Source organism: Coregonus lavaretus, assembly GCF_964263955.1.
Source record: "Coregonus lavaretus genome assembly, chromosome: 6".
NCBI lineage: Eukaryota > Metazoa > Chordata > Actinopteri > Salmoniformes > Salmonidae > Coregonus > Coregonus lavaretus.
Genome location: NC_139993.1, coordinates 54,671,368 through 54,690,340, shown reverse-complemented (window position 1 = coordinate 54,690,340; position 18,973 = coordinate 54,671,368). Strand labels below are relative to the sequence as shown.

The following is an 18,973-nucleotide window of genomic DNA, read 5'->3' as shown; positions in this document are numbered from 1 at the left end:
CCATCCCTCCGGATGATCCAGAGGTGAGATATAAACTCCCGAGTGGCGCAGTGGTCTAAGGCACTGCATCGCAGTGCTAGCTGTGCCACTAGAGATCTCTAGCTGTGCCACTAGAGATCCTGGTTCGAATCCAGGCTCTGTTGTGGCTGGCCGCGACCGGGAGACCCATGGGGCGGCGCACAATTGGCCCAGCGTCGTCCAGGGTAGGGGAGGGAATGGCCGGCAGGGATCTAGCTCAGTTGGTAGAGTATGGCGTTTGCAACGCCAGGGTTGTGGGTTTGATTCCCACGGGGGGCCAGTATGAAAAAAATTAAATAATAATAATGTATGCACTAACTGTAAGTTGCTCTGGATAAGAGCGTCTGCTAAATGACTAAAATGTAAATGTGAGAAAAGACGTCATCGTGAAGTGTGGAAGAAAATAATCTGACCAGAAAACTGATTGAGTACTATTCAACATGGAACAGCTTGAAGAAAGCAGCTGCTTGGATGCTGAAACTGAAGAGACGACTTCTACAGTTAAGCCAGAAAAAGTAAGTTTTCACAAAACAGATCCAGGATCAGATCAGAGATGAACAAACTCACTGAAGGAACAAATTGAAGTTTGGAAAATAAAGTCTGTCTGGCGATGACCTAGATGAAGCCGAAAAGGTCATAATTCGATTTGAGCAAAGACAGCACTTTAAACAAGTAATTGCACTCATTGTGAAAGGAAGATAATGTGCCAAGGGAAGCGGCTCAATCTTTAAGCTTGATCCAATTGTTGACAATGGCATTCTGAGAGTGGGAGGAAGGTTAAGAAATGCTGCTATGCCTACGGAACTAAAAAATCCTATGATCCTGCCCAAAGACTCCCACATCTCCAGACTGATCTTACTCCACATCCATGAGCAGGTTGGCCACTCTGGGAGAGGTCACATGCTTTCCAGACTTCGCCAGTGATATTGGATACCCTGTGCCAACTCCTTAGCAAGGAATATCCTTAAGAGCTGTGTCTTCTGCAGGCTGATTTAAGCTAGAGCTGGAGAACAGAAGATGGCCGACCTTCCACAACATCGGGTGTCACCTGATTTTCCGCCTTTCACCCATGTGGGCATAGATTACTTCAGCCCCATAGAGGTGAAGCGAGGCCACGTTCATGTGAAGCGGTATGGTGTGATCTTTACTTGCCTTGTGAGTCGAGCTGTCCATCTAGAAGTTGCTAGATATCTGGATACTGATTTGTGCATCAATGCCCTGCGCAGGTTCATCTGTCGAAGGGGCCCAGTAACAAGTATCAGAACAGACAATGGCACCAACTTTGTTGGAACACACAGAGAGCTAGGAGAAGCTCTGAAAGAGCTGGATCAGAACAAGATTCAAATTGCATTACTGAAGGAAGGAGTGACATAAAAAAAATAAGAAAAATGTATGCACTCACTAACTGTAAGTCGCTCTGGATAAGAGCGTCTGCTAAATGACTAAAATGTCAATGTAATGGTCATTCAACCCTTCCTCTGGAGCCCACCATGGGGGAGTATGGGAGAGGTTGATCCGACTGGTGATATAGATCCTATATTCAGTCCTTAAAGAGCAAGTACTGAATGATGAGGCTTTGCAGGCAGCCTTGTGTGAAGTTGAGGCGATGATGAACGACAGACCAATCACAACTGTAACAAATTACCCTAATGATCTAGAACTCCTGACTCCGAACCATCTGCCTCATCTGAATGCAAAGCCAGTCCTGCCAACAGGACTATTCTAGTGAGGAGAACTATACTCACGAAGGAGATGGAAGCAATTACAATATATCACTGACCTCTTCTGGAAGAGATGGATAAGGGAGTATCTTCCACTTATGCAGGAGCGGAACAAGTGGAACAAAACTAAGAGAAACTTCAGTCCTGGTGACCTTGTTGTCATCGTCGATGACACAGCCCCAAGGAACTCTTGGCTAATGGGGCGTGTGGTGGAGGCTTTGCCAGGGGCCAAAGGTCTTGTCTGGAGCGTCATGATTAAGACCAAGACCAACATCTTACAGAGACCTATCAATAAACTCTGTCTGCTCCTGGAGGCGGCTGACTGAGACAAACACACACACACACACACACACACACACACACACACACACACACACACACACACACACACACAGTGCTCCATATTTGAATCACGTGCACCTCTGATTCTTGGATGATGTACTCTTACATTTTTGGACGTCAAACTTAACATTTTTTTAATGTTCAACACTTGAACACTTCAAATCGGGGACTGAGATCAATGGACTCTTGTCCTATATGGGACCTTGTATATTTGTATATAGCTATGAACCGTAATACTGCTCTGGTATAGTATGTTTTGTGTTTTGGCTCTATTTTTGAATATTAAGTCATTGTTATGCATTCAGTGCAGCTAACAATTAGGGACCGATATGTTAGAGCCGATTTGGACATACAGAACATACAGAGCTCCATGTACGTGTGTGTAAATATATGAAATATGAATGTACAGTATATGATGAAATATTAGGTACGTACCTTCATGATTTATTTACCTAATGGAGATATATTCCTTTGTTGTTAGTTTTTGGCTCCCCCTCTTGCCCATTCATTGTACTGTGGTAAGTTTGTTAGTGATAGGATAAAGGCAGGAAGTTGGGCCTTCGGGGGGAGGGGAGTCCTAGCTAGACGTGGGAGCGGTATAGACTTTTGACCATACAGACAGGCCATATTATGTATTTTTCATGCCAAGTCATCTGTGCTTTAAGTTGACTGGAGAATCTTTTTTTGTTAGATATAAGAAGAATAAACCTTCTTGTTGCACCATATCCCTGGATCTCATTGAATGTTTTTGCCGTTTGGGAACTTCGAATGTGGACTGTATGCGTCCGAAACAACCCCGCTTCAGGCTTGGGCAGTGGCTATGGTCAATTGGTAAGGAATCCACTGCAATCAACGTGAGTGCTATGGGGTTGTAATAATTTACTCAGGTTACCTTCACTTCCTTGGGCACAGGGACTATGGTGGTCTGCTTGAAACATGTAGGTATTACAGACTCGGTCAGGGAGAGGTTGAAAATATCAGTGAAGACACTTGCCAGTTGGTCCGTGCATACTTTGAGTACACGTCCTGGTAATCTGTCTGGCCCCGCGGCTTTGTGAATGTTGACCTGTTTAAAGGTTTTGCTCACATCGGCTACCAAGAGCATTGTCACACAGTCGTCCGGAACAGCTGGTGCTCTCATGCATGCTTCAGTGTTGCTTGCCTCAAAGCGAGCATAAAAGGCATTTAGCTTGTCTGGTAGGCTCGCGTCACTGGGCAGCTTGCGGCTGGGTTTACTTTTGTAGTCAGTAATAGTTTTCAAGCCCTGCCACATCCGACGAGCGTCAGAGCCGGTGTAGTAGGATTTAATCTTAATCCTGTATTGACGCTTTGCCTGTTTGATGGTTCATCTGAGGGTGTAGCGTGATTTCTTATAAGCGTCCGGATTAGTATCCCGCTCCTGAAAGCGGCAGCTCTAGCCTTTAGCTTGATGCGGATGTTACCTATAATACATGGCTTCTAGTTGGGATATGTACATACGGTCACTGTGTGGACGACATATATGGCCAATATACCATGTCTAAGGGCTCTTGTTATGCACGACACAACGCGGAGTAAACTGGTTACCAACGTAATTAGAGCAGTAAAAATACATATTTTGTCATACCCGTGGTATACCGTCTGATATACCACAGCTGTCAGCCAATTAGCATTCAGGGCTCGAACCACCAGGTGTATAATAAGGAATAAACACTATACTTTTAAGTCCCTATGATAAGTGACCCTATCAGTTAGTGTCCCTATTGTCCCTACTCCCTAGCACATTTAAGGCTTCTAAATGTACAAACAGAACACAACACTGTGGCAACATACTATACATTGAGGTGTATTTTAGTTAAGAGGAACAAATCCTTGAATGTTGCAGTAGATGGTCCCTGAGATGACTGACCTTAGGGATGGTGTACCCTCCAACCTCAGTGTCTTTAGTGGCCATGCGGAATACATTGAGCGGTATGATATTCCCCATCCTCTGTGTCTCATGGATGACTGCGTTTGTGTAGGGCATGCTGTCACTGTCTTCCATGGAGGGCTGCCGTGACGACCCAACAACTGCATCCATCTCTGCCTGCACCTTGGCTACATCAGGGATAAAAGATAAAAAGACAATGCAAAGAAAGTCATTATGCAAATTAATTGTGTGTGTGTGTGTGCGAATGCTCGCACACATCTTTATGCATTACCTTTTATCAATCAATCAAGATCAATCGCTTTGATTAACTGATTAAATGCAACAGGGGTCAAATTAAGTCGTTGTGATGGCGATGGGAGCGCTAACCTTGTATCTCCGGGTAGTTGATCATAAAGAGAAGGCCCCAATAAAGGGTTGTAGAGGTGGTCTCTGTCCCAGCCACAAATAGATCCAGAGTGCAGAAACACAAGTTCTCCAAGTTAAACCCAGCCCTTGTGTCGTCTTCCCACTGTTGAGCAAAACCCAACAAAACAACCTCAACAACATACTAGATACTTTATCAAATATTTAACAATTTAACTAATTGACGATGCTGTAGCTAAATCAACAATGTGTCAAAAAAATGTGATACAGAAATATGGACATGTACTGCAATAAAAATAAAGCTTTATATCCCCATGATTTGGATAGTGAGTGTGCCCGGCCTGCATCCAAAACAAATTATAATATTTAAACTACTTCCTTATCTAAAATTACTCTCTAATACAATTTTCTAGTGTAACTCTTCTCCAGTCCCATATCATCATCATCATCATCATCATCAGTGGTGTAGTGGAGGGTAAACATATGAAAACACAGTTTACCCACCTATTGTGGAAAAATGCATTGAAAATATAGGGAGAAAATATGGGTTGAACCATACTTTTCTCATTGATCATTTAAAAAATGTTTTACTTCAAAACTGGAAATCAAATGATCCTCTATCGTTAAGACATTGGATGAATCAAATGCATTATTATTTAACGTGTATACGGAATGTTGAGCTAATGTGCGCTAATGTGATTAGCATGACTGTTGTAAGTAACAGCAAACTTTCCAGGACATACAGTGGCTTGAGAAAGTATTCACCCCCCTTGACATTTTTCCTATTTTGTTGCCTTACAACCTGGAATTGAAATGGATTTTTGAGGGGTTTGTATCATTTGATTTACACAACATGCCTACCAATTTGAAGATGCAAAATATTGGGATTTTTGCCGATTCTTCAAGGCAAAACTGCTCCAGCTCCTTCAAGTTGGATCGGTTCCGCTGGTGTACAGCAATCTTTAAGTCATACCATAGATTATCAATTGGATTGAGGTCTGGGCTTTGACTAGGCCATTCCAAGACATTTAAATGTTTCCCCTTAAACCACTCTTGTGTTGCTTTAGCAGTATGCTTAGGGTCATTGTCCTGCATCCCAGTCTCAAATCTCTGGAAGACTGAAACAGGTTTCCCTCAATAATTTCCCTGTATTTAGTGCCAGCCATCATTCCTTCAATTTTGACCAGTTTCCCAGTCCCTGCCGATGAAAAACATCCCCACAGCATGATGCTGCCACCACCATGCTTCACTGTGGGGATGGTGTTCTCAGGGTGATGAGAGGTGTTCGGTTTGCGCCAGACATAGCGTTTTCCTTGATGGCCAAAAAGCTCAATTTTAGTCTCGTCTGACCAGAGTACCTTCTTCCACATGTTTGGGGAGTCTCCCACATGCCTTTTGGCGAACACCAAATGTGTTTGCTTATTTTTTTCTTAGAGCAATGGCTTTTTTCTGGCCACTCTTCCGTAAAGCCCAGCTCTGTGGAGTGTACGGCTTAAAGTGGTCCTATGGACAGATACTCCAATCTCCGCTGTGGAGCTTTGCAGCTCCTTCAGGGTTATCTTTGGTCTCTTTGTTGCCTCTCTGATTAATGCCCTCCTTGCCTGGTCAATTCGTTTTGGTGGGCGGCCCTCTCTTGACAGGTTTGCTGTGGTGCCATATTCTTTCAATTTTTGAATAATGGATTTAACAGTGCTCCGTGGGATGTTCAAAGTTTCGGATATTTTTTTATAACCCAACCCTGATCTGTACTTCTCCACAACTTTGTCCCTGTCCTGTTTGGAGTGCTCCTTGACCTTCATGGTGCCGCTTGCTTGGTGGTGCCTCTTGCTTAGTGATGTTGCAGACTCTGGGGCCTTTCAGAACAGGTGTATATATACTGAGATCAGGTGACAGATCATGTGACACTTAGATTGCACACAGGTGGACTTTATTTAACTATTTATGTGACTTCTTGCACCAGATCTTATTTAGGAGCTTCATAGCAAAGGGGGTGAATACATATTCACGCACCACTTTTCCGTTATTTATAGCATTTTTTGAAACAAGTAATTTTTTTCATTTCACTTCACCAATTTGGACTATTTTGTGTATGTCCATTACATGAAATCCAAACAAAAATCCATTTAAATTACAGGTTGTAATGCAACAAAATAGGAAAAACGCCAAGGGGATGAATACTTTTGCAAGGCACTGTAGACATGTCTTATATGGGCAGAAAGCTTAAATAATTTTTAATCTAACTCAATCAATCAATCAATTTTATTTTATATAGCCCTTCTTACATCAGCTAATATCTCGAAGTGCTGTACAGAAACCCAGCCTAAAACCCCAAACAGCTAGTAATGCAGGTGCGCTGTCCAATTTACAGTAGCTATTACAGTGAAAAAATACCATGCTATTGTTTGAGGAGAGTGCACAACAACAAAAAACGTATCACCGCAACTGGTTTGATACATTCACCTGTGAAGGTAAATCATCTACTTACATTCAGTAATCTTGCTCTGATTTGTCATCCTACGGGTCCCAGAGATAAAATGTAGCTTAGTTTTGTTTGATTACTTTTTATATTCAATTGTAGGAACTGGGTTCTACAGTTTGAACCCCTGCTGTCTCTGGTGCCACACCCACCCCGCCCGGCATTCTAGATGTGTGAAAGTTAGGTTATGAGCTAATGATCCATCATGTATGACATTCCTGGGAGTGTGTAAATTTACATATGTTCTCTATAGTTATGTAATTGAAAATGTATCAATTGACCAATTCAGCACATTTGGGCAGACTTGATAAATAGTCCAGTATTGCAATGCTTCACTGGATCAATCTGAAACTTTGCACGCACACTGCTTCCATCTAGTGGCCAAATTCTAAATTGTGCCTAAACTTCAATATTATATTGTGGCCTTTCTCTTGCATTTCAAAGAAAAAACGACGTTTGTATTATCTTTTACCAGGTCTAATGTGTTATATTCTCCTACATAAGTTTCACATTTCCACAAACTTCCAAGTGTTTCCTTTCAAATGGTATCAATAATATGCATATCCTTGCTTCAGGTCCTGAGCTACAGGCAGTTAGATTTGGGTATGTCATTTTAGGCGAAATTTGAAAAAAAGGGTCCGATCCTTAAGAGGTTAAATATATTTTTTTTATGTTGGCTAGAGAGAGAAACAAAATAGTGCAATTTGAATCCATATGGCATAAAGTGTTACAAGCACTGGAGATATCCAAATGATGAGAAATGGGAAAGGATGTTATTGTGAGACGGACAGGATGGGTATGAATACGGTGGGAGCATGTGGGTCTGAGTAAATGTGATGTTATTAATGTTTGTTGAATTTCATGTACGTCTGAGTTGGTGTTTTTTGTCTTTATTCGTCTTTTTTCTCTATGTTGAAGGTTGGGCATTAAGTCCCAGCCAACGTCATGTCTAGTTTAGTGGATCTATATTTGTCAAATGTTAAGTTGTCTATTGTCTTTGTATATGTATATTTGTGTCTTTTCTAACAACCAAAATACAATTATAATTTAAAATAATCTATAATAATATAGGAAGCATTACTATATTCACCGCAAACGGCAATCAGTGTTTACCCAAATACTTTTTTTACCACTACATTAGTGATAATCATCATCATCGTCATCATTATCATCATCATCACCTTCTCTATCTCGTTGAGGAAGCAGTCGATGAAGTCTCTTGGTGATGAGGTGTCGTTGTCCTTTTTGTGCTCCTGAATCCTGATCTTGATAAAGGAGATGACCTCCTCCCAGCCAGAGAAGATCCTTCTGTGAGGACCAGGAACCCAACGCATGACCCACGGCATCATGTTATACTTCTGCGGATATACAATAAATCAATCAATCCCATTTATTTCTAAAGCCTTTTTTACATCAGCAGTTGTGACAAAGTGCTTTACAGATATCCAGCCTAAACCCCAAAGAGCAATCAATGCAGAAGCAGAAGCACAGTGGCCAGGAAAAACTCTAGAAGGAAGGAACCTATAAAGAAACTTAGAGAGGAAGCCGGTGTAGTGTCTGAGGGATTATGACTTTGCTAATGTTTTCAAAGTGGAACCTGAGAGGATGTTTATTCAGTTTTAGGGGGAGCAGTTTTAGAGGGACACCCCATAGAACAGAGGAAGTCTGTTGTGTGGAGACAGGTGATTGGTCAGTATGGGAAACCACCCATATCCTGGTAAAGATTATAAGTACTGGTTTGAGACAAAGAAGATCAGAACAGACATATTATTTTGGGACACTGTTCTCCAGATGCTGCAGACGTCTGTAAACTTATGCTGAAATCTTGTGATATAAATAAAACTTATAATCAAAGTACAGTATAAGCGGACTCCTTGGTTTCACAGCATAATTAGCACCGTTTACTCGACACAACAAAATGGCGACGAGTGATTGGGGTGGTCTGCGTCTCTCCTGTGTTACATTCATGAGCAGCGAAGTGACTCCCGCTCAAGACGCCGGCTCATAAGGTGAGATTTCTCACAATCTTGTGTGCGGTTTGGTTCGCTTGGTTATGGGTGTGTGCGCTGGGGAGATGTACCGTGTAAAGGACTTGTGTGTGCTGATGTTGCTGTTATTGCTGTGGGATGGGGGTCTGTACTAAGAATTCTAAATTTGTTTGCGCTGGTAAACGACGCAAATAGGGGGGAGTGTCTATAGGGATATTTTGCTTGAATAAAGTTCAAGAAGAATAGATTGAAAGGAATAAGGCCTAGGTATATGTGTACAACTTAGAACCGTTGCGAATCTATGGAAAAACCCTCTTAAAGGAGGTGATCACTAGGATGGGCCAAAAATCCTAATAACACGTTAGGTGAAGTTAGGTAAGTCCATGGGGCTTGAGGCTGTGGTATATATATTCGATTGTATGTTACCTCTCAACATGTGGTTGACGAATCATTTGGTTGATGTGACCGCTCATTGGATTTCCGCGGGAACTCGTGGTAGCAAAAATTTAGAGAACAAAGGAATTCTACGGCGCAGCGGAGGTAAAATGATACATGCTACATGCTACATGCTAAATGATACATGCTGCGTGCTACATTGTTACCTTGGAGGTCCATAGGAATGGATCGAGCCTCCAAAACTGTGTTTAGAATAGTGTGGGATTTGTGTCCTATGGTTTGTGAGCTCTGTTGAGTGTTATTGTTTGTCTATGAGGGGTAAAAGAGAGGAGGTATAGCGGGACTGTTAACTTTCTGTTGTCTAGCTTGGAGAGAGCTGGGAGAGAGCTCCTTCCACTGTGAAATCGTATTGATGTTTGAACTACGCATGCGCGTGATTTTATGACTAGAGTTACATAGGGGTAAATATATCACTCCTCCTCTGCGGGGAGAGCAGACAAAGAGAGAGAACATTTAGAGTCTAATGGTGTATTCTGGTTGTTACATCGGCTGTTGTTTGACGATGAAACTGTTTTTCTTGAGACCTATTGAATTGATAAATGAGAGAGAGATGTTGACGGATTAAAAATAAAAATAATTAAATAAATAAATAAAATAAAAATTTTGTTGAGCTATTTATACGATTCCTGAGTTAATTCTTAGCGCGAATGTGACTAGAGGAATATTGAATGCTTGTAATAACTCAGTGAGTGCATAAACTACTAAATTCTTGTCTGTTTCTTTGTTCTTTTGTGATATGAGAGACGATAAGAGGAGAAGAGAGAGAGAGAGAGAGAGAGAGAGAGAGCGGAAATGCTGATGTGTACATGACGCGACAGAGTCTGCTGCAACAGGATCAAGTCAAAATCAAGGCTAGTACTGTTCTATTTACAAAAACCTACCTTCCCAGACAGGATATTTTGTGTGCCTAGCATATTTGATGTTATGACAATTTGACAAGGACTTGGCAAAGGACTGATCAATTGATGAAAATAAGAATTGCATATTGGAGTTTTTGTGCATGAGTGGGTTTGATTAGATATGGGGGGAATCGAGTACTGACATTATTCTGTAAAATTAAGGTAATTGGGTGCTTATTAAGCAATGGGGTTTATGAGTACTGTAGTGTTGTAGGATTAGAGGTCTTTATTTTTTGGATTGCTCTGAAGTTGACTACTTTCATTTACTTTCCTGATTGGATGTGGTAAGATTGCCACTAATCAATAATTTGGTAAAATAAAATAAAATGAAAAGATAAATTAATTGATGAATAAATTAATTGATGAATTAATTAATTTGGGGAAGAAGAAAAAAAGGGAACTATAGGCTATATAGTCTAAAAATAAAAATAATTCACAATAAAAGAATATAAAATAGTTGTTACAAGGGGGAAAAAGGACTTCAGAACTATGAAAGTAATTACACCTGTTGATATAGTTGAAAATAGTAAACCTTGCAATACCATTAACTAAAGGTTATCTGGAAAAGGGAATAAAAGTTGGCCTGATATTGAACAACCATAGCTAGTGGGAGGGAATCTTAACCCTGACGTCATCAACATGATGAAAGTGATTGAATAATAGAGAGAGGAGAAGCAGAAACGACGATAAAGAAAACTCAAAAAGTAGGAAGAAAACCGAGAGGTCTGGAAACTAAGAGTGGAATGAGGTTAAGGAAGATGGAACTTGAAGATGAAGATGAAGAAGATGATGATGATGATGATCAGAGTGATTGAGAAGAGATCATGGGTGGATATGACTCTGTGATTAGAAGGAAGTTGGCAAGAGAGGAAGGAAGAAGGATACTAGAGATTCGATCCCTGATGGAAGATGAAGACAGCGATGAAGATTTGGAGATTACAGGTGCTTTATGTTCAAGAGGATTTTATTCTACAATGATTAACAAAGAAGAAATAGAAAGAGATATGGACTGATGTGTATTATGCCTGGATAAGGGGAATAATTTAGAAGAGACAACGAGAACTGGAACAACAACTCAAGAAGCTGAAGATACAGAAGAAGAGAGGAAAAAACAGCTGAAAAAAGGATCCCAAGAATTGGAGAAGAGGTATACATTAAGGCCAAGACAAGGGAGCACCAGTAAGAAGATGATGCCAGTGATCATTCGAGGTCAAAACTTAGAATATAAGCCTTTGCAAAATACCGATATGTCAGATATACTTGAGAAGCTGCCTACTCTTCAAGATGGAGCCTATCCTTGGATTTCAAAATTGGAAGAAATTACGGTGCGAACACAGTCTGCTATAGGAGACATTAAGAGACTTTTGGCTAATCTCCTTGGGATTCCAGGTATGGAAGACATTTTTCAGAGAGCGGGACTCAATAGATATGTGGGGACTGCAGTGAACGACCCTGAATTGTTGGCTGCAAGTAGGAATCGTCTGTGGAGAGCACTGAAAGATACGTTTCCAACAAATGTGCATCCTGATAACATTCTGATTGACCCACTAGGACAACAAGAAAATCCGAGAGCCTATGTGTCAAGAGTCCATCAAGTGTGGAGAAATATTACTGGAAATGATCCAGATGTGAGTCAAACTGAGCAGTCAATTTTGAGAGCTAAACTGCAGATGGGACTGCCCTCACCAGTAAGGAGAAAACTGGCAGAGGTGGTTGGACTTGGAAGCATGACAAAAGGCGTCTATAGAGATCATATAGCCCATCAAGTGGATCTGTACAGGAAAAAGGAACACAACCAGAAAGAACAGGACCAAGAAACTCTCAGAAAACTCAATCAAATACAACTGGTGGAGAATGAGAAGGAGAAGAAACAAGCTTTGGTTATGCAGAATCAGGGTGCACCAGGTCAACAATCACTGCCACAGCTTCAACAGGACCAGTTCCAACCGCAATTGTATCAGCCACCAATGGCGGTTCCAGTTGTTTCATATCCATAGATAGTTTCTGGACTGTGAAAGAATTGGAGAGGACGGAGGACAATCTGTCTGAAAAATTATGTTTACAGGGTGTGACTGTTATTCTTGGTTATATTCATACACCAAGAGGTGCATAAGATGTCAAATAAGGCTAAACGATGCTCAGTCGTTTGCCAAGTCTGTGTGTAAAGAAGTCATAAGCAGGTGGGGACTTCCCGATCACATATCCTAAAATTAGTGGGAAGGGATTTTGTGGATAAATCAGTGAAATGGTTTTTGAAAAATTAGAGGGAAAGGGATTTTGTGAATAAATCAGTGAAATGAAAAGTCAGATTAAAAAAGTTAAGAAAACTAGGGTTGAAGGAACTCTAGGACAGTCAGCTAAGCTTCAATGTTAGTAGTAAGAGAGAGAGAACAGTGGTGAAGGGAAATTTAGAGTTCAGTGGGAAGATAGATATGGCAGGAGTTTAGATCTGTTGGGAGCAGTTGCATTGAGAAAGTATGCGTTGCTGAATGATGAGAGAAGAATGAAGATTGAGGGTGATTGCGGTATCTATATTTACAATTCCCAGCAGGAAGATCAAGGTGATTATAAGTGTATTTTATATAATCAACAGTTTGAAAGTGAGGGATTAGAGTTAGGACTGAGAGTTAATGTAGTGACACTAGTGGTGATAGATGGAAATACAAGTCAAGAGTTCAAAGCCTTGGGGAGAATGGATGAATTAACAACAATGACATCAACACTTCAGCCTATTATAACAACAGTGAGAAGCAATTTAACTCCTTCAACATTGACAGTTATTTAAGCTATAAATATATCACATTTGATTACAAGGGAGCCAATCGCTCCAGCACCAATTTTAGAGGAAAAGACTGTTATTAGGGTCAGGATGAGTGATACAGCTCATCTTCCTTGTAGATGTGAGAGAAGGAATGTGTAGAGGTGAGATTCCTCTCATGTGGAGAGAAGTTTTGAATGGTAATGTGACTATTGGGGATTTTAGAGATATTTGGTGGGTTTGTGGTGATAAAGCATATATATTCTTACCCTATGGATGGACAGGATGTTGTTACATGTCGACATTGAAGCTTCCATATGAGGTTTTTACCATTGAAAGAGGGGAAGCACCGGACACAGATAAATCTGAGTCTAGGTTTGGAAATAGGGTGAAAAGGGATATGGCGGAATTTCATAGTCTGGAAGCCTACCATTGGAGGATAAGTCTAGGAGAGAAGTGGGGACTGGGACTTTTTCCATGGTATGGTGTAAAATTTTTGGCAGATCATATTGATAATATTACCTATACTTTGCAGGGTTTTGCAAATGAATCGATAAGAGGGTTTAACCTTCTGTCGAATACACAAAGAAGTCACAGACTGACGCTGTTGAAATATGACATGGCTCTTGACTATATTTTAGCAAAACAAGGTGGCTTATGTTTGGCTATGAATTTGACGGGGGATGATTGTTATACTTTGATCCCAGATAGTTCCGATAATATCACTAGTGTTATAGATGCATTGAAGAATATAAGGGATGAGTTTGGTAGATCTGAAGGAGCTGGATGGTCAGCGAAGACTTGGTTGCAAGATCAGTTAGGCCCAGTGGGAGCAGTGATGGTTCAGATTTTAGTGGCAGCTCTGATAGCACTGTTTGTGATGTTTTGCTTTTGTACTTTGTTACTGACTTTTGCGAAGGCTATGATATTGAGATGGGTTGGAGTTGTGATGCCTGGAGACAACACTCAAATGCCGTTGTTGACTGTTACTGATCTGGATGAAGATGGACAAGTGGGACTGGATGGAGTATTGATGGATAAATATCCATTTTGATGATCTGATCATTTTTCAAATGTTTTTTAATATTAGTGTGATTTTAGTATTTTGTTATGAATCAAAGGGGGGAAATAGAATGTGATTCATTTTATATATCATTTTTATATTCTTAGTTGATATTGATGTTTTAATTTGAATGTGTTGTTTTGCAAAATATACTGTTTGGTCTTTTCTTTTCTTCCAGAAGCATATGGGGTAATATGTAGAGGGGATTCAAATGCTCAAACAAGGACAATATGAAAGGATAATATGAAGGGACTGGAGGAGATGGAACAAGGAAGGTGTGGAAATGTTCCGATTCCATCATCAACGATGCATTGGAAGTCGACACTGCTGAGGAGATGAAGTGTAGTGGACTACATTCCAGTGTCTGCAATGATATATAGACATATTTGCATGTGTAATACATAATTTGTGTCATATTCTTTCTGTATTAATTTTTGTAGAATGATATTTGCTGTTATTGGGTACATGTGGGGATCTCAGATGTTTTTGTTTATTTCGTGGATGCTTAGGGATATTGGGTCTAGGCAGGGATAGAGAGAATCCACATTAGGGTCCGATGGGTCGACCAGCCTGAGTGTGGACATTTTTGATAGTATTTTGTTTGCTGATGCTTTCATGTGTATTTAGTTGCATCATAGTTTCAAATGCATTGATAAAGATTTATGAATTGATCTGGAGTACTTAGGTGGTTGCCTGGGGCAGAGGGGCCGTGAGAGAATTTTACTGTCTTGATTGGAAAGAAGGACTCCATAGAGATTTGTTCATGTTTCATAGAAATGTATTCACACTCCATAGAGATTTGTTCATATTTCATAGAAATGTATTTACACTCCATAGAAAAATTTGTTTTTGGTTTATTGTTAAAGATACTCAATAAGATAAATTGTTACTTGTCATAATCCTATTCTGTTTGTTTTCGAGACTTAATTTGTCTCGAAGGGGGGAAATATGTAGTGTCTGAGGGATTATGACTTTGCTAATGTTTTCAAAGTGGAACCTGAGAGGATGTTTATTCAGTTTTAGGGGGAGCAGTTTTAGAGGGACACCCCATAGAACAGAGGAAGTCTGTTGTGTGGAGACAGGTGATTGGTCAGTATGGGAAACCACACATATCCTGGTAAAGATTATAAGTACTGGTTTGAGACAAAGAAGATCAGAACAGACATATTATTTTGGGACACTGTTCTCCAGATGCTGCAGACGTCTGTAAACGTATGCTGAAATCTTGTGATATAAATAAAACTTATAATCAAAGTACAGTATAAGCGGACTCCTTGGTTTCACAGCATAATTAGCAGCGTTTACTCGACACAACACCGGCTCAGAGGGTTTGCCAGTCCTCTTCTAGGGTCAATGCTAATATGAAGTCCTGTCTAGTTCAGTCAGATCTACTGATCATTCTAAATATAATATAAATAAATGAAACAAAAAAGGAGAGTGAGAGAGCGCGCGAGAGAGAGAGAGAGAGACTTACTCCAGCCCAAACGCCTCCTTCCAAATATATAGTCTCATTGATAGTCTTCAGGAGGGTTTGGAATTGGTCGTCGCTGTATTCAAAGCGGTCACCAAACACAAGACAGCAGATCACATTGGAGACAGCATTGTTAATCAGCATCTGGGGGTTGAAGGGTTTCCCTGCATGGGACAAAAGCAACATGGCTCACCCCAAAATCAAAGACTAAGTAAGAACAAACATTATTTGTTTGCGTGTGAGCCATATCCTTACACTGAACTTCAGTCTGCAAAAATGTTTCTGGGTAAGCACCACAGTTTATACAGTTTTGTCCCCAAAAAATGTATTGGTGCGAGGACTCCTGACCTCAACAGAATCTGTCACCATAAAAATCAATACATTATTTATCGCTGTGTGTCTGTTACATCCAAACCAGAGGCCTCTCAAGTGTAAACTTAACAGTAACAATGTCAGTGTAGTGTATACTCATCTGTTTTGAAAAGTATATGAATTTCCTTGCAGGGACAATAATATTTGAATTGAACTGTAACCATATCAAGAACCTTGTTCACTCTGAAAGGCTTCATTCAAACACTGCGCTTCAATCTGGATGGATGGCTCCAGACTCTTCTTGCCCAGTCCAAAGTTCCTCAGTGTAGAGAGAGCAAACCTCCTCTGTTGCTTCCATGTATACCCATTCGACATAATCACACCTAAGTGTATGAAACATTTTCAGTGATCAGTGAAGAATCAAAACCTTGTACCATACACTCAAAGGTAAGTAAGAACGCCTTGGACAAATATCCTTGTCTGAGCCAGAACGCCCCATCCCCTGTTTCTGTAGCATGAGGCAGCTTGATGTTCAAGTAGCTACACCCCCAAGACCTGAGAGCTGTGTAAGGACATCAGGGATAAAATTGTAGACCTGCACAAGGCTGGGATGGGCTACAGGACAATAGGCAATCAGCTTGGTGAGAAGGCAACAACTGTTGGCGCAATTATTAGAAAATGGAAGAAGTTCAAGATTACGGTCAATCACCCTCTGTCTGGGGCTCCATGCAAGATCTCACCTTGTGGGGCATCAATGATCATGAGGAAGGTGAGGGATCAGCCCAGAACTACACGGCAGGACCTGGTCAATGACCTGAAGTGAGCTGGGACCACTGTCTCAAAGAAAACCATTAGTACCACACTACGCCGTCATGGATTAAAATCCTGCAGCGCAGGCAAGGTCCCCCTGCTCAAGCCAGCGCATGTCCAGGCCCGTCTGAAGTTTGCCAATGACCATCTGGATGATCCAGAGGAGGAATGGGAGAAGGTCATGTGGTCTGATGAGACAAAAATAGAGCTTTTTGGTCTAAACTCCACTCGCCGTGTTTGGAGGAAGAAGAAGGATGAGTACAACCCCAAGAACACCATCCCAACCGTGAAGCATGGAGGTGGAAACATCATTATTTGGGGATGCTTTTCTGCAAAGGGGACAGGACGACTGCACCGTATTGAGGGGAGGATGGATGGGGCCATGTATCGCGAGATCTTGGCCAACAACCTCCTTCCCTCAGTAAGAGCATTGAAGATGGGTCGTGGCTGGGTCTTCCAGCAAGACAACGACCCGAAACACACAGCCAGGGCAACTAAGGAGTGGCTCCGTAAGAAGCATCTCAAGGTCCTGGAGTGGCCTAGCCAGTCTCCAGACCTGAACCCAATAGAAAATCTTTGGAGGAAGCTGAAAGTCCATATTGCCCAGCGACAGCCCCGAAACCTGAAGGATCTGGAGAAGGTCTGTATGGAGGAGTGGGCCAAAATCCCTGCTGCAATGTGTGCAAACCTGGTCAAGACCTACAGGAAACGTATGATCTCTGTAATTGCAAACAAAGGTTTCTGTACCAAATATTAAGTTCTGCTTTTCTGATGTATCAAATACTTATGTCATGCAAAAAAATGCAAATTAATTACTTAAAAATCATACAATGTGATTTTCTGGATTTTTGGTTTAGATTCCGTCTCTCACAGTTGAAGTGTACCTATGATAGAAATTACAGACCTCTACATGCTTTGTAAGTAGGAAAACCTGCAAAATCGGCAGTGTATCAAATACTTGTTCTCCCCACTGCACTGTAAGATAAGGACAATGTCCTGCCTTTCCAGTGAAAACAAGTCATCCAGCACCATAATTGAATCATCATAGTATGCAGTATTGGCAGTGTAAAACGCTTTCACCTAATTACCTTTACTTCCCGATGCTTGACTTCCAGAATATATATCTTCTAATAAGGGAAGGGAGGGCCGATCTGCAAAACTTTCACCATGGTTGACCAAGGCCTCTTTCACCATCTCATATCCACTCAGAACAACCCACTTTGGCCCTTGGTTTGTTGAAGGAATTCGAAGGCTGAAAATCTTTCCATATTTTTTTGCACACTACAAGAAGAATTATAAAAAATACAGTTTGTCAAATTGTTTACTCAAAAATAGCATTTAGTTAGCCTGGTCCCAGATCTGATTATGCTCTTACCAACGCCATTGCTCATTGTCAAGCCAAACTATTTTTTGGCATGACAATGTGTGACAAGGAGTTGGGATGATAGCACTAACAGACTGGCACTCGAGCTAGCGTTGAGTAAACCCACTTCTTCCAACTGAAGGTGTATCTTAGCAGGATCAAATTGAAACATGTTGCCAACGAAAGGCCATGACCAAGGTCCAGGAGGAAAATTCTTTGGAGTTTTGTTTTTCAGGAGGTCGGCAAGTACCAAAAAAACACAGAGGAAAATCAAACTAGTCTTAATGTCCAGCCATTCCAAGATAGAAGAGTGCAGTAATTTGCTCATCTTACTGCAAGTGCCACTGACTCAAAAAAGCACACAGAAACTTAACATAGGAATGAAGTGCTAGTGGTTTCTCTGTAACCTGCTCCCTATCGCTCTGCTTCCAAGGTAATGTCATGATAACCACAGTCGTGTGTATTCATGCTTGCCCATGTGACTTGGTGTGACCTACTAACGTAACAACCCAGAGTTCATACCCTTCTCCTTTGTGCAGAGTTTTTTTTCTCTCCCCCGGGAAAAGGATTACATAATGACTACACAGCATTTCTCCCATAGCTTCTGTGGCAACATCTCTCAACTGATGTAGATTAAATCAGTTTTAGCTTTAATTCTTTAAGTCCTTAGCAATCTTACTTTACCTTTACTTTACCATAACCCTTATATAAACTTTTTACCTTTACCATATTTCCTTTACTTTTCCTAGGTGGTGTGTATGTGTGTGTGCGTGTGTGTGTGTGTGTGTGTGTGTGTATGTGTATGTGTGTGTGTGTGGGGGGGATTTAGGCCATGGTGAAGAGGTGTGTCTTTAGGCGTGCCTGAGAGATGGAGATGGCTGATTGAACTCCAGGATATTACTGTAATAACATAGTGCTCTCTAGTGGTGGTGAAGTATCATGCCTGTTACACATCTCTTCTACACCCAGTCTGTACACAACATCAGATATTTTCAGATAAACAAGTCATGCTGCTCCTTGCACA

At 41.1% G+C, this 18,973-nt stretch overlaps 1 protein-coding gene across 1 annotated transcript in view; it reads right to left on the bottom strand.

Annotated features, from left to right (window-relative positions):
- Positions 1–18,393, bottom strand: part of LOC311131586 (cytochrome P450 2J4-like) — a 55,010-nt gene extending 36,617 nt beyond the window's left edge. Inside the window, exons 1-7 of the mRNA XM_084164653.1 lie at positions 18,077–18,393; positions 17,675–17,867; positions 16,010–16,159; positions 15,468–15,628; positions 8,011–8,187; positions 4,357–4,498; positions 3,970–4,157 (exon numbers count right to left, since the gene is read on the bottom strand). Of these exons, the coding sequence (XP_084020779.1) occupies positions 3,970–4,157; positions 4,357–4,498; positions 8,011–8,187; positions 15,468–15,628; positions 16,010–16,159; positions 17,675–17,867; positions 18,077–18,277 (1,212 nt within the window). The 5' untranslated portion in view covers positions 18,278–18,393. The remainder of the gene's footprint in view (positions 1–3,969; positions 4,158–4,356; positions 4,499–8,010; positions 8,188–15,467; positions 15,629–16,009; positions 16,160–17,674; positions 17,868–18,076) is intronic.
- Between the last annotated feature and the right edge of the window lie 580 nt (positions 18,394–18,973).